The following is a 24,458-nucleotide window of genomic DNA, read 5'->3' on the forward strand; positions in this document are numbered from 1 at the left end:
GTAGCAGCCTCCCTGGCGGCAACTCACTAGATGCCAGCAGCATCCTATCCCTGACCACTTGTAACCACCAACAGTGTCTTCGTATTAGTCATCAGTGTACTGGTGTGTATTATGGCCTTCACCTTCTGATCTATCTAGGCTTATAACGTGCTGTGTTTGATTCTGACATTGGCTAACAATGTTGTTTTGTGAGGCAAAGTATGATTGCTAAATGTCTCCTTGGGAGCAAAATTGCCCCCTGTAGAGAATCACTGAAATAGACTCACTAATTTTGCCAGGTTCTTCATTTCTTCTAAAGTCAGAGCACGGGATAGAACATTTTCTATTGTTGTTGTAATCTATTTTCAGTTTATTATATGAGAAGAAGGCTTTGAAACATAATTTTGATAAGGAATTATGAAAACTTGATATTACTATTCTTGTCTGCTTTTCAAGTTTTCTGTGAATGGCGGTAATATCTGAACTTCTTGTGATGAGACAAATGAGTCAGATCTACTAAGTGTGAGAATTAAAGGAAGTAAAATGGGCCTTCCCTGGAGTGGCATCTAGTAGCTTCTCTCTCTCTCTCTCTTCTTTTTAAGATTTTATTTATTTATTTGTCAGAGAGAGAGCACAAGCAGGGGGAGCAGCAGGCAGAGGGAGAAGCAGGCTCCCCACAGAGCAAGGAGCACAACGCAGGACTCAATCCCAGGACTCAGGAACCGAAGGCAGATGCTTAATGGACTGAGCCACCCAGGTGTCCCATCTTCTCTCGTTTTGTTTAGAGTTACAGAGCTAGAGAAGTTCGTATCTGGTAACATCTCATCAACATTAATTTCCAGGACTTCATTTGATTACAAAAGCCAAAAAAAGATTAATTTGTGAATTCAACAAATATTTATTAAGTACAACTAAGAAGTTGGCACAAAGCCCCTGCCTTCCAAAAATTTATGGGTGATGGAAAATTAAGATCCTAATTCGCCCACTCCCCCCAAACTGTTGCTCCTGCAGCCAATCTCAGAAAAACAGTAACTCCACCCTTCCAGTCATTCAGGCCAGAATCCTTAGAGTCATCCTTGAATCCTCTCTTTCTCACACATCCCAAACCAATCCTATATAAAGTCCTTTGACTCTACTTTCAAAACATTTGGAATTTGAGTACTTCCAAAACTACATTTCTGGTCCAAGCCACATTCAATCTGTGGATGAATGTGGGGTCTCCTAAGTGGTCTCCCTAGTTCTACCCTTGCTCCCAGGCTATTCTCATCACAGCATCTAGAGTGATCCTGTTAAGATTTGAAGTCAGGTCAAGTCATCATGTCTCTGTTTAGTCACTTGGGTCGTTCCCAGTCTCACTGATAAAACAAGCCAATGCATTTACAGTGGCCTACAGTAAGGCCCTACATCATCTACACCCCTTACCTGGCCCCTTTATTGCTATGACTTCATTTCCCTCTTGCTCAGTCAGCTCTGATCACAACTCTGGCCTCCTTGATGGTAAAGATTTGACAACAAGCTCTGAGGAGAAGAAGTCCTGAATTTTACCTGACTTCTATAGTATAAGTACTCCTACTATGGCCAACATCAGGCTATGAAAATGCTCCCACCCCCACCTTCTTACTTCAATACCTTGATTCATTTTTAACCTTAGCACTTATCACCATACAACACATCATTTCTCTGACTTATTTACTTCCAGTGTCCTCCATATTGTTTTACTTCTTACATATTTTTACTTTTGACTTAGAAATACAGCTCTGTGGTTTCCCCTAACCTGCTTGAAAATGATCCTGGTTAAATAATATTTCATTTCTCATTTCTCCATGAGTAAGAGAGTCTGGGACCTATTGTTGCATGTCACCTCATAGAACCGTATAAATTTCTGACTGTCAGACTATAACTCTGAGACTTGGCAGCCTTGTCAGATGCTTTTTTTTGCTATGTTCTCAAAAAGGCAGCAACTTACTTGCAGACAGTTGCTGGTTCTGCTCCTGATTGATTTGAGGTTTGAGACTGCATATAGATTATTTCCTGAGGTCTTGGACATGTAAGGGAATTTAGCTCCACAATTGGATTATTCATAATTTTCCATAAACATTTTCGACATTGTAAAAGGTTGATAGGAATAGGACTGTTTTCCCAGGTTAATTTTTTTCTTGAAAAGGGTATCTCTTCTCTCTCGCCTTCATGTCTAAGCACCATACACAATTATACTGTTATCCAAATTATATTGGTAATGTTTTTTAAATCTATGGTTGTGATGTGATGTACTGTTTTATGAAGTATTTTTAAGAGCAAATAGAAAAACAGTTGCCTTGTAAGATATTCACAAAGAAATATTTCTCCCAGTATTTCCTTTCAGAACTTACAATGTTACAATCATGCCATAGAAATTCATTGGAAGAAAAAGCCCATGGAATTGTGAATTTGTTCTCAATACATGAATACACCCAGTGAGTCATACTCATGTTCAGTCCAATGCCCATTTTTTTATGACTGGTAGGAAGAAGTACATGTTGGAAGGTCAGTGCTGTATCTCTGAGAACAAAGTGGTATCAAGTTTCTCAAAAAGGGTGAAATGACCAATTCCATTAAGATAATAGATTTACTGCATATTCTTACTTTTAACTTTTTTTTGCTATATTATATGGACATTTAATCTTATTTATGCATTCCTTGAAGAGCTCACAGTCAGAGGAGATTGTCTTCAGAGCCAAAAGATTAAATTAAAGTGCTTATTTGACTCTGATGTGATTGTAGTTGCAAATATTTATGGCTTTGATAGGGAATAAACAGGTAATATTCACATATTGTGATGGGTATGTAAACTGATATAACCTTTGTAGGGGATACCTTGGTAGTACAGATCACAATAACAAATATAATGTCTTTCACACCGTTGTTCCACTTTTAGGATGTTAACTTAGAGATATATTCACATTTGTGCCCAAAGATAAATGTACAGGGATATTCACTGCAGCATTATTTCTAAGAGAGAAAACCAGAAATAGCCTATTGTCCTCAGTAGGGGAATGGTTGAGTCATTTATTGTACTGAGAAGATGTGGAATGCTATGGAACTGTTAACAAGGATGAAGTGGATTTATATATACTAATCTTTTAAGCAAAAAGCAAGTCACTGACAAATATGTATGGTATGATGTCTTATATATTTAACAAAACACAAAGCAAATATATTTGTAAATGCATAGAAAATACCTCAAAGCATACATACCACACCCTTAACAATGATTATTTCTGGGCAGGAAAAATAACTGGGGGGATATAGAGAAGGGAATTTTACTTTTTTACTGTAGATACTTCTTTCTCTATTTTTGAATTGCTAGCCATGATCATGTATTAATTTCTAAATTAAAAATAATTTTAAAAAAATAGTGGCACCTGGCTGGCTCATTTGGTGGAGCACGTAAGTCTTGATTTTGGGGTTGTGAGTTTGAGCCCCACATTGGGTTGTAGACATTACTTAAAAATAAAATCTTTAAAAAAAATTTTTAAATAGAAATAAGTAGTGAGTGCTAAAAGGAATTTATGAGTTTCTGTTTCTCGTATTTCCAATGAATGTTGTTTTGTAAGACAATGTGAACTAGTAGAAAGAACACATAGGTTCTAATGTTGACTCAACTACTGTGAGGTGGTGTGTACCTATGTGTGTATGTATGTGTGTTTGAAGAGGGGGAATCAAGAATGAAACTGCAAAATAATAACTTTCTGACAGGATTACTATGAGAATTCAGTAAAATATCGTACAAAAAAGTCTCAGCCTGCTGGACAGCTGGCAGGCACTCAATACAGTTTACTTACATTTCTTTATCCATATCCCACTCCAAGGTTTGAAATCTGTTTGATTCCAGTAAATGAAGGTAATGAAAAAAATATTAGACCCACCAGAACTGTGTTTTGAATTTGAGCTTGAAAATACAGTGATCAAACATCTGTTCCCATCACTTCTTTTTACACTTGGTAATAACAAGCTGATACTGAACACTCCATTTTCGCTAATTCTGGGCAAAAATGATGGGCTAAATATTTACATCTGATTCATGATAGTCAGACAGAGATGACCTCCTAAGGGGTTATGATTTAAAGATGGGATGAAAAGAGACAAAGGGACAGAAACTGAGACTATTTGAACTTTACAATCCACACAGTGCTTTATGGGTCACACTGTTCCTTCACACCCATTTGATCCTTCATGGATGAGACAGGCATTGATGATGTCAGTCTCATTGAATGGGTGAGATGGGTGAGAAGGAAACCGAGGCCCAAAGAGGGGAAATGACTTGACCAAGGGCACACTCTGAGCAAAGCCAGGTCTTACACCTAGTCAGTTTTTACTGCTATTATTCTGCCATTAAAAAAAAAAAAAAAAAAAAAAAAAAAAAAATCAGTGGCCTGGTCCAAGACCTGAAAATGTCCAGGGAAAAAGTCTTTTTTTAAAAAACAGGACAGCTCCAGTTTTCCTGGTAATAGAATATAAACATTCCAAATGACCAGTGTATAGCAGGTATGTTATGTATTATGGTTTGATATTATTCAGTTAGGCAATGAATAAAAATCTTAGGCCTGAAAGTCACCCAATAAATACTATTTTGGTAAATCCAAAAGTTGAGTTATAGTTTTTCTTTATTGGAGGATGAGGGATTTATTTATGTATTAACATTTATTTCATTAGAGAGAGAGAACAAGCAAGCAGAGGGAGGGGCTACAGGGAGTCGGATCTCACAATCCTAATATCATGACCTGAGCCAAAAGCTTAATCAACTGAGCCACCGAGTGCCCTGAGAGGGAGTTATTCTTAAGTAGTTTTGGTGTTAGCCATTGTTCGTTCCGAGAAAAGATCTGCTGTTGAAATTGCAATTTAATAAATCATTGATTAACCTCTTGGTGGCACAATGGGCCTAGAAAATCTTGGTGGGCTAACTTGCTGTTTAAGCAAAGAAAAATCCGTAAAGCTGATTTGGAGGGCACTTGGGGACAACAAGCGAGGCAACCACGTGAAAGGCCACGTGCATGTGACTTTCATAGAAAATACTATTTGGGGTGATGAAGAATGTGAAGGGCAGCTATGCTGTAAAGAAGTCAAGGGTAGGGGCAGATCAAGGGCACCTGGTGGGAGGCTGTTGGCATGCACCCTAATCCAGCAAAAATACCTGTTACGCCAACTACAGGGATTATAGTGTCTTCGTTTCTAGGAAGGGTTGGTTATTGGAGCAGCCAAATTCCGGGGAGACACCGAGTTAAAATTTGAAGGAGCCTTTCTCAAGATCCATTCAGGTACCTTTTTTTCCACGACTCTTGAGATCACGAGGCGCCAAGAGTGCATGCCCCTACATCTCACCCTAACCTCTTTCACGATTGCTCTCACCCTCAACTTCCAGTCCCCAAACACAGGCTTTTAAAACGGATCAGAGAGGTCCGAGGCCTACAACTGGCCTCTGGTGGGTTCTTTTCGCTCCTTTTTTTCCCACCCCTCCCCGATTAAAAAAAAACAACTGGGTGTGCCCTCCCTTCTCAAAGCGGGGCTCCCTTCCGAGGGGGCGGGTCCTGATCACGGCGGGCTCAAGCCCCGCAGGTTGGCGGGAGCAGGCGGGGGCGGTCCGGAGCGGATCCGGAGAAAGCCGAGCGAACGCTGCGCGCGCCGCGCTCAAACTCGCGCCGCCACCAGCTCACGAGCGGCGCCCCACCCTCTCCGTCACCAAAGGCGCCCAGCCAATGAGCGGGTCGAAAAGGCCGGGCCTGCGGGCTAAGCATTGGGAGGGGGAGCAGCGGGAGGGAGACGGGAAGTCGAGGGCGGGCGGCACTTGATTGACAGGCCGCTCGCACCAATCCTCCGCGCGTCTTGTCTTCGCTCTCTTCTCAGCTGGGCTCAGCTCTTCGTCCCACCTCCTCCTCCTCCACCCCCCTCCTTGCTCCTTTTCGACCCGCCCCACTTCCCCTCCCCCACTCTGCAGGCAAATCGCTGCTGGAAAGAGGCGGGGGCCGAAGCGGCGGGCTCGTGTGGAGACTTGAGGTGGGATTGACGGGCAATCTGACCAATAAGAGGTAGGCTGATGGCGCGGCTGTGGCTGGAACGGGCCAATGGGCAGGCGGGCTGGGGGCGGAGGCCCAGGTTCCAAACGCTCCGCGGCGCCATGGGCTGAAAACTCAACCGAGATGGAATCTCCCAGTCTGAACCGGTTTCAACCGGTTCCGAGTTTGAGGCACTAGGAGGAGGGGGAGAAGCGGCTGCAGCGGCCGCGGCAGGAGCAGCGGGAGCTACAGCATCAGCAAGAGCAACAGTAGCTACAGCCCCGGCGGCGGTGCCTGTTCCAGTCTTTGCTGCTGCAGTCCGTGCAACCACCCAGAGGGGGAGGGGGGAACCACCAGTCGCTGAGGAGCAGGAGAAGGGGGGAAAGTTTAGGCGAGCCTGGGTGGGGGGGCCCAGCGCCGGAGCCGCGTGAGAGAGGGAGCCGTATTTTGGTAGGGGGGAGTCGGACTGCAACTGGCAGCAGAGCGTCCCCCGACCTTGTGGACTCTATACCCCCTACTCCTGCCGCTTCTGCTGCCGCCTGTGGCTGGAGGGTCCCCCTGGGGCTAAATCTTTGGGACTTGACCCCTTTCCCCTCCCCCTTCCCTCACTCCCCAGCCAGGCGGGAGCATTTATTCCACGGATTAATTCTCCTTCCTTTTTTGGGGGGGCGGGTGGGTGTGTGTCGTGGGGGGGTGTCCCTAAAATAGTAAATATTGTTGAGCTTTTTTTGCCCTTATCTTCGTTTTTTTTTAATTTCCTTTTTTAAGGTGGGAAAACTGTGAAACCCACCTTGATTTCCTCCCCTCTCCCCCCTCCCCACCTTCCCTCGCCCTAATCCCCCGACAAGGAAAGAAGAAGCAGTTGGTTCAATCTCTGGGTAAGTCGACTGTGTCTTCGGGGCCGAGGGTCGGGCGGCGGCCGGACGGGAGGAGGCCGGCGTGGGGCGCGGCGCCGGCCGCGGGAGGCGAGCCCGGGAGGCGGCGGCGGGCCCACAGCAGAGCCTGCGATTGAATGGAGCCGCTTCTGCCGCTGGGGGATGGAGGCGGGGAGGCGGCCGCGAGAGGGTAGCGCTTGCTGGGTTATTCGCGTGTGCGGGTGGCGGTGAAGGAAGCGAGGAGCGTGATAGTGAAGCGGGTCCGGTGTGGTGGTAGAAGGGCTTCCCCAGCCCAGGGGGCTGGGGAGAAGTTGGGGTGATTTCAGGAACATCTCTGTAAATTATTAGGAGTGGAAGTTTCCAGAAATATTTAGTGCAGCAGCATTGAAACGTCCGCCTGCATCACGTGGCCCCTCGGTGGAGAGCTTGGGATCGGGGGAGGGAGGGGCTGCCGAGTCCCTCCTCCTCCTGCAAGGAAACTAGAAATCTTTCTGTTTTTTTTGCAGAGTAGCATTAGAAGTAGGAAAGGTTAGTTCATTGTTCAAGGTTCTGTAAATGGGATTCTGGGCTGTAGTTTGTTTGGGGGGACGGAGTGTGTTAAGTGACCGAATCGTTTACTGCTGGCATTGTACTGTGCATGATGCCCTGATTCTCCTTCATTCCGATGTCTCCGAGTTTGGGATGGGTGGGAAGAAGTGGTGTACTAGAGAAGCTTTAAAGATTTGCCCAGCCCGGACCTCCTCTGATCACGCAGAGGCCATGCTGCATTGAGAATGGGGCGGTGAACTTCAGGCGCCTGGTCTAAATGCCGCCTCCGAGTATGGGCGGGGTGAGTGCGTGCTCCGGTATGCTATAGTTAGAACTGCTGCAAATCGGTTCGGGTGGGAAGCGAGGGGAGGGCGGGCCTTAGTGAGGTGTGTTTCTACTGAATGAAGCAAGCAATTGCCCACACATCTAAGTAGCAGTCTTTCCTTGTAGCGACTTGTTTTTTGACCTACTACTTAGTAATCATAAAGCAACGGTTATGGTTTGGATGGGAGCTGGCCGTGTGTAGCTGCCTGCTTATTCAGTTTGAAGTGGCAGTGAAGGTATTTTGGTAGTCACTTGTAGAGTCACATTGCTGGATAATCCCTTGTATATGCTATCCAGTGAGTGGATTTTAGGATTGAGTGTCCCAAGAAGAAAAGAAAGCGATTGTGGTTTCACGCTCTCCCGCGATGGCTGTTTGCTATCTCCCTGATTGTGTATCTTAAGCGTGTGGGACACTGCTGTTAGTGGAAAGAATGTTTTGGAAGCTCTCTGATTTGGGGGACTAAATGTGCTTGGCATTGACCAGAAAGCCGCCATTTCTGTACAGTTCAAGAGTAGGTAGGTCATTTCGAAGATAGCCGCTAGTTCTAAGAATGGCAAACTACTGTGTTTAACACGAGCTTCTGTTCTAAACCTGGTTTTTCACAAGAATTTAGCTCGAAGAACTGTGTAAGAACGTTGTACTTGAAAATGAAACTTTTTAGCGTCAAATTGTCTATTTTGTTTGGGTTATTAAATTATGATAGGACTACATAGAAAAGTTCGTTCAGTTTTTAACCGAAAATTGAAAACTTTTGATATGTACATCTTGGTGCTTTGTGGGCATTGTTGTTCAACCTCAATTTTTAAGACCGTTCTGATCTTTAAATTTTAATGGTATTTGATGCGAGGAAATTTACCCATTTGTTGGTTGAATATATATATATTTCTATTTTTATATCCGTATGTAGATGAATGATTTTGTTGCATGTCAGGTATTTAGGTATTAAAAACATTAATAACTGCTATAAATTTGTTTGAGATCTCTGTGTCAGTAATGGGCTGAAAGATTTCAGAGGAATAAAAATCCTTGAACTCTTCATTTCTCGATTTTTACATTATCTCTAACTTATTGACATCATTTACACTTACATTTTTTGTAATTGGCATTATCATTAAGTAAAGCATTGGCGTTGAGTTTGAAATTGCTGCCATTGTTAAGAACTTTTTTAAACTGCTCTCGAATAGCCAAGAAGTAACGTCTTTTTCCTATCAAAAATAATGTAATCAAATCCCACCCATTTCCTGAACCTGGAAGGTTTTTAGAGGGGGAGAGGTGAGATGACCAACTGACCTTGTTGGGTCTAACTACAGTCAACCAGGGGTTCTTAACCTGAAGGTTCATGCATGGCTTTCAAGGGGTCCTGGATTTTCTATAATTATATACAAAATTGTGAGTTTTTAAAATTTGACAGGAGCTATCGTGTTCTTCTGATTGTAAGGCATCTTGACCCAAAAAGGTTAAGGAGTACTGATTTAGCCAGTCAGACTTGAGTGGCACTGGCTTTGAAGAAAAAGCAAAGATTTTTATAATGCTGGGCAACAAAAATGTGAATGTGTGCCAGCATCTTGGATTTATCCTCTTAAAAGGATAGCATTGCATATGAAACTGGTAGGTTTTAGCCCAGTGCATTATGTGAGGTGAAGAAGTTTCTCTGTTAGCATAGAATTTGTTTTTATTTGGAAAATAGTTGGCAAGCTTTTACAGTTACTTACCTTGCCAGTGAATACCTGGAAATTAATAAAAAAAGTTTGACATATTACCGTAAAGTGTTTTTCTAGACATATGTTCAAGGAATTTTAAACTCCAAATTTGTTGAGGGTTGAAAGAAGCAAATACGTGATTTGAATATAAAAATTTTAAGTTCTGCTAATCATTGGTATAGACAACCAGAAAACTTGGATACCACATTTAACTTTCAGCATCTTGTTTTTTCGGCATATCTTAAAAATTAAGGTAGCATACAGGGAAGGGAGCTTTTACTCAAATAGAAGACTCTACTTAGGAAGGGGGGATATCCACTTAAACTTCATCTGTACATAAAAGTTTGAGATTAAGACTTTGTATCAGTTTTTAGGGCCATAAATTCCTAATAATGGTTTCATTAAAACAGGTTGGGAGTAATTTTATTTGAATATTAGAACAGTAAGATTTTTCTGGGAATTTAAAATAGGCACTAGAAAAGTTGAATGGACCTTTAACTAAAGCAGTTAAGGAGTAGCTAAGTATCTTAGCATTTAGTTGCTTTTACTGTTACTTAGGTAGTCTCTAAAATACTTGTAAGAACATGGTTGAAGTAAAATAATTTGAGTAGATAGTTTCTGATTGGTAATACCAAAATTTCATAGGCACCTTAAATTTTTTTCTTTATTTACAGTAATCTATGCCAGCAATTATGACAATGTTAGCAGACCATGCAGCTCGTCAGCTGCTCGATTTCAGCCAAAAACTGGATATCAACCTCCTAGACAATGTGGTGAATTGCTTGTACCATGGAGAAGGAGCCCAGGTAAAGTAGCTGAGCAAAACTTTTTAACATTATTGCAGTGTATTGAAGTTACTCGGTTTAGAATAAGATTTTAAATTATCACCTTTTTAAAAAGTGTTCCATAGTTTGTATTAAATTGGAACTATATATTAACCAATGAGAAGCGGTCTGGAGAAATTGCATTATTATATGTATTATATTTTGACTTAGAATGAGATGTTTTGGGGTATTATTTTTATTACTTGTTCTGTCTTTAAGAAACCTTTAGCCAATTTAGTGAAAGAACCTAATGTATTAAATGTTTTATAGATACTAACGGTTGTATATCTTTTATGTATGTAACATATTTGGAGTTAAAAGATTCTTGTATTTTTGAAACATTTGAATTACAGAAGTACTTCACTGGTAAGAGTTATTTTAAAAGTCCAGCAATACCAAGCATCTTAAATTATTTGAATTTGAGACTTGTAAAAGTGGTCTATTAATGTAGGCAGTTATCTTACACATAATCCATGTTTTGATCAGTTTAAAGTTTTTGGGTTTTCATTTTTTTAAAACACCCAATTGAATGATAGATGAGAAAGGAATGTTCATAAATTTTAGTTTATGTTACAAGAAACTGGGCAATCTTGAATCTTCACTCTTTGGAGTTAATCACATGAAGAGTTTTAAATCGTAAAATTTTCTGTTGGATTTAAAAGGCTGTTAAGGTAGATGTGACAAAAACCAGTAAAATTTTGTTGCCAAAATGTTATATTCCTAATAGATGATGTCTGGTTGGTACATATGAAGTTCTTCATATCTTCAAGATACTAGTTTATATTTGCATAGTCAAACCCTGAGTGCTATCATACTTTTTAGAAACCTGAAAGGTAGAAATTGTATCTTTTATAGATGGTCCAAAAAGCATGATGTGTAAATACTAGCATGTGCATAAATATTTCCATTCCCTCTGAAATCCAACATAATTGGTTTTACTATATATATAACAAAGAGAAAACTTGAAGGGGGCCATGAAAGTTGTATGAGTGGCAAAAATTATTCTGCATTTTGTAAGCTTGGTCCAGTTTTATAACTCCTAGGGGCTTTTGGTCCTCGTTCTTGTCTCCAAAAGCCTTCCTGAAAAGTTATTCCACCCTCATGTATTACACATACCATGTAGTTGTTTCTTTGTGCTGTACATTCAACATGGAGCTTTAAGCTTCATTTCATTCTAACATGCATGTATAGAAAGCTGCTTTTGGAAGAAAGTACAGAAGTAAGGTTGGGCTCAACTTTGAATATATTGGAAGCACAGGTCTTGAAGCCATTAAGAAGATGGGCATTTAATTTTGTCACATCACTTAGCTGCCACTGCTGCTTTTCTTTTTTAACATGACTCACAACATCTAAAAGTATGATGGATAAACAAAAGAGACCAATGTTCTTCTAGGCTTTATAACTAAGAAGTAGTAGTAATTATTATCATGAAGAATGTATTGGTGGGGTTCCTGGTGGGCTCAGTTGGAAGAGCATCTGACTCAGTCTCACAGACGTGAGTTCAAGGCCCATGTTGGGTTTAGAGATTACTTTAAAAAAAAAGACTTTAAAAACTAATATATTGGTGGTGCTGCTGCTGCTTTTAATAATGTTTCACATTATTGATATTTAATGATTGTTGTAAATTTGACTTTTTAATAAAATGTAGCCTTAGTAAAGTTTTCTATTTATCAAGGCAAAATAAACTTTCGCAAAAGTAAGAATTTTATGTCTAGTTATGTCATGAGACAAATCCGTTACATAAAGATAGTCAAAAACTGATATTGGTCATTGTTAATAGATAAAGAAATGGAGGCTTAGAGCTTAAAGTCAGCTAAAAACTTTTTTCTAAAAGTGTGTCTTTACACTTCTAGTTCAGTGGATTTTTCATATGCCACCTCTTTGTGGGGGTCTTATCATGAATAAAAAGAGGAAAAAAAGCTGTGTGGCAGACATGTTTTTAGTGACGGATGTCTTGGTTTTAGTCCAGTAAATTTTCTAGTCCTTGATCTAGAGTTTCAGCTACAAAGTTACCTACCTTACATGAGACTGGAAGATAGTAGGGTTTGTAAAAGCACCTGTTACAGTGCCTCATACTTAGAAGGCATTCTGTTTGAAGGGTACTTTTGGAAGTATAGTGAAGAAGATTTAGCATACGGTGTAAACTCATCGTTTTAAAATATGTTATGATTTCTTAATTTTTTCCCAGTCTCTTAGAATATGTGCTAAAAATGGCAACTATAGGAATTACACTAACATTGAAACTCAGAGAAAGTTAATATTTTTTTAAAGGATTACATAATTTTGGAGGGGAAGAAATTGTTAGAATGGTGCCTTTTAATCTGTACCCAGAGCTTATGTCCAAATGGGCAATAGAGAAGGATATTTAACACTAACATTAGGACTATCTTCTCTTCTAAGTATTTTTCTATTTTTAGCCAAGTTAGGCAGCCAGCAGGAAAAATATATGGAAGAGTTTGGTGTTTTCTCCAATGCTGTGTTAAGTGACTTGAACTCTTAATCTATTGCTTAGCAACTAAAATACTTTCACCATTCAGTAAGTAACACAGGGAGATACCAAATTTTCTCCTTTAGTTTCCTTTTGTGTCTTTTTTAACCCCTCCTGGAGTTTTAAGTTAATAAAAGAATATTACGTAAGGATAGTGGGGTTAGGACAAAATAAAGACACTAAGATGCAAACACTAGAAGTGACTTTAAAGAGTAAAAGGACAGCTAAAAGGAAAGGACATGGTTTTTGCAGTATTAACGATAATAGTGTGGTGAGTATTCACTTACGTGCACAATGGTCATCATTTCAAAAGCTCTGATAGAGTATCTTGACCAAATAACTTTTACTAGGCATCATGGATCTTTGATATACCTCATGCTCTTGGTATTTGTTACTATTTTATGTGCAAGACTATTAAAACTAGTGAGAAATGAATAGATCTAGTTAGATACTCTCTGGGAGAGAATCAAAACATTGCTAAAGTGTGCTTTGGCCCTAGATAACTCAGATCACTATTCTTTCTGCTTTTTGTCATACAGCATAGTTATAACTCCTTAAAACTGTTAGTCCCTTAATGAAATCTAATCAAAGTATGTATTTATAAGAGCTTATACTGTAGCTCTAACCCTATACTTGTAGGTTGGAACCCAGGCAACTGGTTTTTCTTCCAGGTTCTATGGTGGTTCTGATGGTGGTCTCAAGGTACAAAACCACTACTTAGTGGGTGTGTATTTTCAGTTTTCTTGTAAACAATAAGTAGTGTATATTGCTAGTTGGTTGATGGGAGAAACCAATATATATGCTACCTAAGGAAAATAATTCCTTAACATCAAAGCCAAAATAAGGAACATGATTTTTTTTTTTTGTAAGTGGGAATAAAACCTAAGTTAAAGAAGATTTTGAGGTGTCTGTTAGAGATGGTTCAAATTGGAATGCTTCTTTCTCCCTCTTTGATACTTGCTTTATATCCCATAGAATTAAACCCTTGATCGAGTGAATCAGTGTAATAGAAAGCTAATTGACAAACTTTAAAATTCTCAAAACTTTTTACTTACATGTGACAGAAATAGGTAAAAGGTAATAAGGGAGGATGCAGTTGAGCTACAAAACTGCCTTTAAAGGTGAAAAGATTAAGCTATTTCTTCTTGAAAAAAATCAATAGAATGAACAGCCTTTGGTAAAATATGTTCATATCATGAAAAAACTATAATGGTTAAAATGAAGAGACTAGATACATAATGTCAATATGGCTAGATCTCTAAAACTCGGTTGTCTTATATACCATATGATAAAGCTAAGGGAATATGTCAATTGAAAAGAGATTGTAATGTTTTTATAGTATACTATTTATATAAAATTTAGTGACCACACAGTTATATCATTTGTGAAATTTATGCACATGCTGAGAAAATATGGACAGGAAAAAGACACCAAATTCATGAAAGTCATTACCTCTAAAGAAGGACAAAGGAAGGAAATGGCACTGGAGAAAAGGTATAAAGGTGATTTCCATAAGTTTTGGATCTTTTATGTTTAAAAGAAAAACAAATACAAGTGAAAGTGTTAACATTTGGGGTGCCTGGGTGGCTCAGCCGTTAAGCATCTGCCTTCGGCTCAGGTCATGATCCGGGGGTCCTGGGATCAAGCCCTGCATTGGGCTCCCTGCTCAGCGGGAAGTCTGCTTCTCCCTCTCCCACTCCCCTTGCTTGTGTTCCCTCTCTCGCTGTCTCTCTGTCAGATAAATAAAATCTTTAAAAAAAAAAAAGTGTTAATGTTTGTTAATTGTAGGTGATGGCTATATAGGTTTTTATTATTTCTGGGTTTGCATTTTAAGGTTTTTTTTTTATTTATTTATGTGACAGAGACAGCCCGCGAGAAAGGGAACACAAGCAGGGGGAGTGGGAGAAGAAGCAGGCTCCAAGCAGAGGAGCTCGATGCGGGACTCGATCCCAGAACGCCGGGATCACGCCCTGAGCCGAAGGCAGACGCTTTAACGACTGCGCTACCCAGGCGCCCTGGGTTTGCATTTTAAAGATGAAAGTAGGGGTGCCTGGGTGGCTCAGTAGGTCAAAAGTCTGACTCTTGGTTTCAGCTCAGGTCATGATCCAGGGTCCTGAGATCGAACCCACCCCCATCAGGCTCTGTGCTCAGTGAAGAGTCTGCTTGTGATTCTCTCCCCCCGCACGCCTGCGCTCCCTCTCAAATAAATAAGATCTTAAAGATATGAAAACAAAACTTTCATAATCTAGGAATTTATATGAAATTTAGAAGACTTTTAGAGAATGAAAAGTGTATTTATAATAAATTTAAGAGACTTTGTAAAGGGTTTCAGGGTCTTCATGTTTTCTATATATGATTGGGTATATATAGATATGGGTATTTGATGTTTGTGGCCTTACTTAGACCTAGTTTTTATCAGTTTTCTCAAGGAAAAAAACATTTTTTTTCTGCACGAAATATATTTTTATAGGTAAAGTTCATTGGAGATAATCTTGGTAACTTGTAAGGCAGGCAGTACCATAACATAATTTAAGTATATGTGAATTTTTGTATGTTGCTTTCAGTTGATTGTTAAGTGCTGAGAGCTTCCTTCATGTTAGAGAAATCTTTGTTAGCATTGGTTGAATTTAAGTTCCATTTTGAGAATACCAAATAAAGTAAATTGCAAAATAAAAAAACCTGTTTCAAAGGGATATAAATTCCCATTTTAAATTGAAGTTTAAGAGTGGTAATGGATACATTTTTATTTCTATGGACTAATTAATTTCTTGAGTGTTTCAGAAAGTTAATAGAATCACTGTCCTATTAGGATTTGTGCCTTGCTCAATACCTTTAATGAATGTTTAAAAAGAACAAGCGAGCTTAAAATTATTTTCATGTAATATTTTAGCAAAGAATGGCTCAAGAAGTACTGACACATTTAAAGGAGCATCCTGATGCATGGACAAGAGTCGACACAATTTTGGAATTTTCACAGAATATGAACACGAAAGTAAGCAAGTGGTGGTTTTAAAACCCATTATTTCTTCTTTTCTTCCAGTCATAAACTTTGAGGAAGGTATCTCATTTTTAGTATTAGCATTTGTTATCTCAAATTATTTAATATTGTTAACTTATTTCAAAATTTAGTCTTAAACATAGAATTAATTCTTGCAAATAGTCCTAAGAATTATGAATGAAGTTTTGTAATTGGGACTAGTATGCAAGGTGGCTTTTTTTGGTTGCTTTTTTGGTTTTGTTTTTGTTTTTCTTTTTAGAATATGTATACAGATTTAAGTAGCATAAATTCTGAATGTTATTCAGAGATGAAACATAACATCAGAGGAATTATTTTGGGCAAGTAATCAATATAATAATACAGGCTAGGCACCTCCAACACCAAGTTGTATGGGCAGCATAAAACCCTGCTCCATGGTACCAATGCTTTTAATGGGACAGCACTCAGTTTTTATTTGCAATTGAAAAATGTTATAATTTGGGTCCTTTTTTCCTAGTTTGAACAGAAGGGTTGATCAAAATGTGTTTTGACTGTTTTAGGCTTGATGATTCACACTTCTCTTTAAACTGCCTTAAAGTAATAAAATACCATGCATGGCATTCTGTTTAATACACACAAGATTTCCACTTGGTATACATTGTGTTAAAACAGAAAATAGCCATTTTCACATTTGTTTCTGAAATCAGACTGTATTAATTAACAGTTTTAAAATATTAATTAGTTTTGACATCTTGTAAATTTTAGGGCAAAAATACAGTCCAGAACTTCCTCAAAGTGCTAACCTTAAGTAACATAATAGTGTTTGCCTGTTTGCTTGCCTGGTAAATTTTGCTTTTTATACTGACAGACATTACTAATGTTTAAGTTGATTTATCAACAGTATTTTTAAAAACTCAAATTTGTCTTGTGAAAAATGAGATGATTAGAGGAACAGAAAGAAAGCAACAGGTAAAGAATTCTTCAATTTACATAAATTACAAATGATTTGGTGCTAAATTTATGCACTATTACATTTGGCTTTTATGCAATCATTTTTTTTTCTTTAAAGATGTTAACACTACCTGATATTAATCATAATGTTCCATTATGTTGATTGCTTGTAATAGGAAGAAAAGGGGTGTCTTCCTGTGCAACTGACACAGCTAGGCTTTGACGGCAGGCCTCCACAAGGTCTACCCTTTTGATTCCCTTTAACTGAATTCTGTTCATCAATTGTTTTTGTTTCATGGGCGGTGGGGGGGGAAAGGGGAATTCAATGCATAAAATAAGTATTTCTAAGGGCTCAGTAGAAATTTCTACCATAGGGATCATTTCATGCATTTATTTTTTCATTTAGTCTTTGCTGTTATCTGTCCCTCATCTTCATAACTCAGCAGTGGATTTCTCAAGTCCTGAGATATAAAGCAGAAATGTAATTAATTCTTTAGAATGATATTTTGGATAATTTATGGGTATTTCCAAAATAGTCATTTATCATTGGGCCTTAGATTTGGCTAGCAGTTAAGATTTTTTTTTATCAGAATACTATATTTCGAAAAATGTGAATTCTCTTCATATGTGGAGTCTTAATCTTTAGGTGAGATTGGGTTTTAGGATATTATGATGGTGATCTTTGTATTCCTTTGACTTAACTCAAAAAGCTTTTATCGGGCTTACTGCCTCAGTGGGGTTGGCAGAAGGAGAAAAATGAATTGTATCTTCAGCAAGCTAATGCTACTTTTTTACAGTTGGAGAAAGGAGTAGAGGTTATTAAATAGGTAATTTAGATAACAAAGTATCAAACATAAAGGAAGCAGGGTAATAGCATAAGCTGAAAAACATTGGCCAAATAGGGTGAAGTTATTGAGATTATTGCTTCTTACTGGTATATTTATGGTGGATTTTTAGTTTTTTAAAGATCTTTTTAATTGGTTCAGAATTAGCAAGAGGATATATTCCATGTAGTAAGAAGTGCATTGTTTTGACTTAGTAAAACTTTGACAGTGTCATTTCGTGTCTATAAAATTCAAAGTTTTTAGGTTAGTATGTTCTCAAAGGTTAATTTAAAATTTGAGTCAATCAGAAACCTTTGCCTATCTATATTTTTCTGAGACCTAGACCTGTAAAGGGATTGTAAATGAACAGGTTAGAAAGTTTCAGTATTTACTGCTGATTATGAAACCCTTTGATGGTATCAAATTTGTAATTTCAGAATTTTGCTTTGGCCTTGTTTTTATTTTGGAAGTCTTTTTAAGGAATGTTCTGCAAATGTAGGATTTTAGTTGAAATGGCAAAATTTTCTTGAAAAGTAAGAAATGTTAAAATAAAAGAAAACAGCAAAAACATTTACTATTTGAGCACAATGTAGTTTGGGACAGTCTATATTGTGCTTTGGATAAAATGAGCATTCACATGATCCCTTTGGTTGAAATACTAATGCTCCTATTTTATTGTGTGATGACTAACCATTTTAAAGATGAACTCTTATTCTCAGCCAAAACTTGCAATCTGAGGTTCTATGTCTATATATGAATGAGTTTACCTTTCAGGTATTATAGTTCATTCTTCCCTACTTGAGACTGTTGAAACATACCACAACAATTTTGTCCCTTTTCTTCCTCCTGTCTATCCACACTAATTGGTCATGGTAATAATTTTGGGTAGTAACTCCTATAGCATTATAAATTGTTGTGAATGTTGTTGACTATTTAGAGTGAGTAATCAGCAGGAGGGACAAAATGGCTTGAAAGTGGTATCTATTTATTAACTTTCTTATACTTTTAGTTAAGACTTTTATATTTAGGAAGGAATACCTGAAAGGTAAAAACAGATTGCAACATGTGTTTGTGTATTATTTTTGACTGTGCACAAAAGTTTATCTTTAAATTAGTAGAAATAGCAAATGTAAGGGTGGGGTTAAAATTTTAAAATTAAACCCGTGGGCTGTCTTGCTGCTCCTTAAGTAACACACCAGAGATGTTTTATAAAACACTTTCTATAGAAAGTATCTGTGACAATACTTTAATACTTGGCCAAGAGCTTACATCTCCTAGAGGATGGTAGGAAGCTTGAGAGCATCCAAGCTGCTAAATTCTTAGGAGCCTAGTCGTGTTAAAGTACGTGAGCCTATGAGCAGTCATTTATGCTGTGAATTCATATCTGGCTGCTACTTTTCCTTCTACAGATAAGCCCATTTGGCTGCTAAAGGGCTTTTTATTTGGTTCTTCCTCCTGGTGTGAGCATGTATAAACAGCAGGACGTTAAATAGAGTAGTAAACAATACAATGAGGAAAATGCATGAAAACTCAGTATATGGGTGAATAGATTCTTGTTTAATATATGTAATTAAACTTGGTAGCATAATGTTTTTGAAACTTTAGATGTAAATGTGTGAATGTCTGTCCATTTGTGATTCCTGAAAGTTGCCAGTATTACAGCAATATATTCACATGTTTCTATTCTCCAATTTTCAGTATTATGGACTACAAATTTTGGAAAATGTGATAAAAACAAGGTGGAAGATTCTTCCAAGGAACCAGTGTGAAGGTAGGAAAATGTTTTAAAGAATTGTAAATTCAGAATTGTATTAGTTTTGTTATTTTTATTATAGTTGAATATTGGGCAGGGGGGCAGTGGTGTTAAATCTTCAGTAGTTCAGCTCTGATGGAGATTACTGCTTTCATATGTGGCAAGGCAGGTTCTCTATATTTGGGGGCACGGGAGGAGAAAGCTTACTCTTTGGGGGAAAGAGGAGACCAAAGTGGTCAAACTGTTCACAATAAATGATGTGGTGAAAAAATACATATCAGCTTGTAGAGTTAATCAGGACCATGACTAAAGTGAATGAATTTGAATATGTGTTCTTATACATGTTTTTGTTTGCCAAACAGTAACTGGATGAGTAATAAGTATTGTAGCATGTTAAATAGTACATAAATTTAACAAAACAAAGAAAAACTAAAAATCAAAGATTGGGGCACCTGGGTGGCTCCGTCGGTTAAGTGTCCAACTCTTGATCTCCCCTCAGATCTTGATCTTGGGGTCATGAGTTCAAGCCTCGTGTTGGCGCAGGGCATGGAGACTACTTAAAATTTTAAAAATCACAAAGCTTTACCTTAGGAAACTTCTGGGCTTGCTTCAGAAGAGGTCAGCTTCTAAATTAGGGAAAGAAGAGAAAATGAAGGTGTGATGATGCCTGCCATAGATACTTAACTTTTGCCCTTACGCTAAGTTAGTAAAGGTAGTCCTAGTTTGAGAAACTTGGAACAAGCTTGGCCTCTTGGATATATTGATAAAATTACTTCCAGTTTTCATATACTGCCTCTTATCACCTGCTTTATATCACTTGTTTGTTTAATCTCTGAGGAATACATAAATATAAGCCTAGACTTTACGATGGGGAGTATGCTACTACTGGTGGCATTTTTTTTTCCCTATTAAATTATGGTCTCCTTTCTTTGTTGATCTTTAATATGTCTTTCACTTGCTTTCTCATGTCCTCTTTATGGTGGGAAAGAGTCCTGGATTTATGCATCTAGTCTTTCTGTAGAAAGCTGGTATCTTTTTAGCGTATTTAGAGGTGAATAAGATAGTTGTTAATGGCAATATCCTTACTGTCCCATAAACCATTGGGGGGGAAATAGTACCTCCAAAAGAGGTTCCTGTTTAAATGTTTTATTTGGGGTTGCAACCATTTTATATGATGATGTGTGACCTCAGAAGTTATGAGTACAGTTTGGCTGTGTGGCCCACATAGATCTCCATACTTTGTCACTGCTCTCAGGAATCTTAGGTGTAGTTCTTGTTCTTTGGCTGCTATTGGTTAAGCCCCTCTTCTTTTTCTAAACACCTAGGCTTAGACCTCTTACCACATAAGGATTGTACTAGATGATCTTCAACATTTTTTCCAGCTTTAAAATTAAATGATTGAAAATGATACCAAAGTCATGGTTCTGTTTGTTACTGAAAAAATTAGAACTAACGATCTCCCTGAGGATTTGGCATTTTTAGCTTTCTACGTGAATGGAAGTAGTAGTATGTATGTTTTGGTTTTTATCCTGAAGTCACAATAGCTCTCATATTTATGTATAAGTATCAAATGTACACATATTCCAGGGTGCATAAGACTGTTTACTTTTGAAAATCTGTCATGTTGGAAAAAACTGGAGAGAAGTGGTAGTGATTCTGCTTGACTTAAAAGAGAGTTCTGTTTTATTCATGTGTTCTATTCTGTGTTGTGAGATACTTCTTTGTTTCTCTACAAATAATACAGTTGGCCCCTGAATAGCATAGGGTTTAGGGGTAACACCACCACCACCACCCCCATGCAATTGAAAATCCATGTATAACTTTGGACTCTCCAAAACATAACTACTGATGGCCTACTGTTGACTGGAAGCCTCGCCAATAATAAAGTTGATGAACACCTATTTTGTATATAATTTATATTCTATACTGTACTTTTATGTAATGTAACATTTCTGGGGAAAAGAACGTTATTAAGAAAATCAAGGAGAATATACATTTACAGTACTGTACTGTATATGTATTTTTAATGCGCATATGAATGGACTTGTCCATTTCAAGCCCATGTTGTTCAAGGATCAGCTGTATCTATAAAAAAGATGTATCAGAATCACCTTTCCCTGGGTTTTTCCGCTCAAGACTAGTAATAAGATGAGGCAGCTGAAGATACTCCACTGCTCACATAATGGTTGCCATTGTTAGTGAGGTCATTATTTGGAGGAAAAAGTGTGCTGTAACTCTAGAATGTTACACATGGGGGCGCCTGGGTGGCTCAGGTGGTTAACTGTCTGCCTTCAGCTCAGGCCAGGATCTCCACGTACTGGGATCAAGCCCCACGTCGGGCTCCTGACTCAGCAGGGATTCTGCTTCTCCCTCCCCCTCTGCTTCTCCCGTACTCATGCTTTCTCTCTGTATCTGTCTCAAATGAATAAATAAAATCTTTAAAAAAAAAAAAAAAAGAATCTTACACAAGCTCATTAGCAGAGCATGTAAGGGGCGCCTGGGTGGCTCAATCGGTTAAGTGTCTGACTCTTGATTTTAGCTCAGGTCATGATCTTGGGGTCACGGGATGGAGCCCAGCATTGGGCTCCACGCACAGTGTGGAGTCTGCTTGACTCTCTCCCTGTACTCCCCCCCCTCCTTTGCATGCATGCTGTCTTGCTTACCCCCCTTCCAAATGAATAAATCTTTTTTTAAAATTTTTTTAATTTATTTTTTAATTTTTATTTATTTTATTTGATGATTCATTAGTTGCATATAACACCCAGTGCACCATGCAATACGTGCCCTCCTTACTACTCATCACCAGCCTATCCCCTTCCCTCACCCCCTCCCCTCTGAAGCCCTCAGTTGGTTTCTCAGAGTCCATAGTCTCTCATGCTTCATTCTGAATAAATCTTTTTTTAAAAAAAACATATAAAATACCTCTCAAGAGAATGTTTGTGAACTCTAGATTTAGATAGACAACAGCTTTGCACTATGCATTTAGTGATTTGTTTTTTTTAAGGTAAAACATTGGAAAATAAATGCAGTACTATGTTAATTTATAATTATTTTCAACGTTGTCAATCCTGAGAGGCTTCTCCAATCTTAAGATTTTGTATCTCACAAAATACATTAACATTTCTGGGGCGCCTGGGTGGCTCAGTCATTAAGCTCTGCCTTCGGCTCAGGGCATGATCCCAGAGTCCTGGGATCGAGCCCCACATCAGGCTCTTTCGCTGGGAGCCTCCTTCTTCCTCTCCCACTCCTCCTGTTTGTGTTCCCTCTCTCGCTAGCTCTCTCTCTGTCAAAAATCTTTAAAATAAAAAAATTTCTGAATGTTACTTTTCCTTCACCTTTAAGTAACATAAGTATTGGGAAAAAATTTGTATAACCCACTAATAGTATATATTTTTGCTATAACTCTTATAAATGTTTTAAAACTGTTGTCTCCACTTGTTAGGTATTCCTTCTCCAACTTAGCATATATATTTATTTATCTGGTACATATATTGTGTATCTGCTTTGTACAAAGCACTAGTAGGTATTAAGACTATGTAAATATATTCCTATATCAAAGTGTTATAGGTGGGAAGATACACATGGACGTAGAGAAAAAGTTAAATTATGTAAATATGAGTGCTACTCTTGCTTAAAAGAGGGCAGTGATGATCAGGTTGGGCCCTTAAACGAGCTCCTTCACGCAAATAGCAGTGCTAGATACATTTTAAAGGAAGAATAAGTTTGACCACACAGACAGCAAGCCAAAATAACTTATTTTTTAATCTGCTTTCAGGTTTTTGTCCATAAGTATATGTTGATTTTCTTTTTTCTTTTCTTTTCCTTTCTTTTTTTAAGGGTAATGACATTTTCATTTTAGCCCTTTTGTCTAAAGCACTTTGCCAGGAAAATCCCTGACCATTCTAGACTATGTTAGATGTCTCTTGCTGTATTCCCTTAAGTGTATCCTGTTCCAGTGGACCACAAATGAATAAAATTTCAAAAAGAAAATACACAACAGATAACAATTAGCCAAGTAAAAGTGTTGCAAAACATTAAATTAGAAGATTATAATTTTTTAGGGGCGCCTGGGTGGCACAGCGGTTAAGCGTCTGCCTTCGGCTCAGGGCGTGATCCCGGCGTTATGGGATCGAGCCCCACATCAGGCTCTTCCGCTGGGAGCCTGCTTCTTCCTCTCCCACTCCCCCTGCTTGTGCTCCCTCTCTCGCTGGCTGTCTCTATCTCTGTCGAATAAATAAATAAAATCTTTAAAAAAAGAAAAAAAGATTATAATTTTTTAAAAGGGAGATCTATTTCATAGTAGAACATTTTAACAAATTTAGACTTAAAAATTTACTACATTTCTCTGGTTTTTATCATTTTGCGTTAGTCCAGAAAAATATTTCCATCTCCTGTCCCCTCAAGTATAAGTTTAATGATGTTAAGGATCCAAGAATGTTATGCATTCTTTTTTTTTTTTTTTAAGATTTTATTCATCTTCATCTATTTATTTGAGAAAGAGAGCAAGCACAAGTAGGATGGGGGGGGAGGTGGTGGGAAGGGCCGAGGGGGAGGAAGAAGCAGGCTCCTGCTGAGCAGGGAGCCCAGTGCAGTGTTCTATCCCAACACCGGGGATGGTGACCTAAGCCAAAGGCAGACACTTAGCTGACTGATCCACCCAGGCACCCCTGTTGATTGCATTCTTATGCTTGGTATGTAATTACTAAATTAGCGAATTACTATTTTTAGTGTTTCTCCAGTTTACTTCATTCCTCTACTTTAAGGGCCTAATGAGTTCCCCAATATTTTTGCTCGTACATATTTGTAAATTGTTTATGTATTTTAATTGTTAACATATGTATCTTATATATATTATGTATATATATTATATAATTGTTTATATAGTATTTTTGAAGCTTCGAAGTGAATATTTGCATGGTGAGTTATGTAGGTCAGAGACTGAATTTTTGACTGAGAAAAAATGAAGGGAGAATTTTTGTTTCAACTAAAAACTTTTTTTTAAAGTATAGTTTACATACGATGTTTTATTAGTTTCAGGTGTACAACATAATGCCATGCTCACCACAAGTATAGCTACCATTTGTTACCATACAATGCTATTATAATATTATTGGCTGTATTTTCTGTGCTGTACCTTTTATTCCTGTGATTTATTCATTCTGTACTGGAAGCCTGTACAATCCAGTCCCCTTCATCCCTTTTGCC

The 24,458-nt window shown here is 38.2% G+C and overlaps 1 protein-coding gene across 1 annotated transcript in view; it reads left to right on the forward strand.

Annotated features, from left to right (window-relative positions):
- The first annotated feature begins 6,718 nt into the window (after nucleotides 1–6,718).
- XPO1 (exportin 1) overlaps nucleotides 6,719–24,458 on the forward strand; it is a 44,687-nt gene continuing 26,947 nt past the window's right edge. The window contains exons 1-4 of the mRNA XM_040623442.1: nucleotides 6,719–6,886; nucleotides 10,111–10,242; nucleotides 15,639–15,740; nucleotides 19,199–19,271. Coding sequence (XP_040479376.1) covers nucleotides 10,117–10,242; nucleotides 15,639–15,740; nucleotides 19,199–19,271 — 301 coding nt within the window. The 5' untranslated portion in view covers nucleotides 6,719–6,886; nucleotides 10,111–10,116. The remainder of the gene's footprint in view (nucleotides 6,887–10,110; nucleotides 10,243–15,638; nucleotides 15,741–19,198; nucleotides 19,272–24,458) is intronic.

The sequence above is a fragment of the Ursus maritimus genome, unplaced genomic scaffold (genome assembly GCF_017311325.1).
Source record: "Ursus maritimus isolate PB19 unplaced genomic scaffold, ASM1731132v1 scaffold_6, whole genome shotgun sequence".
Lineage (NCBI taxonomy): Eukaryota > Metazoa > Chordata > Mammalia > Carnivora > Ursidae > Ursus > Ursus maritimus.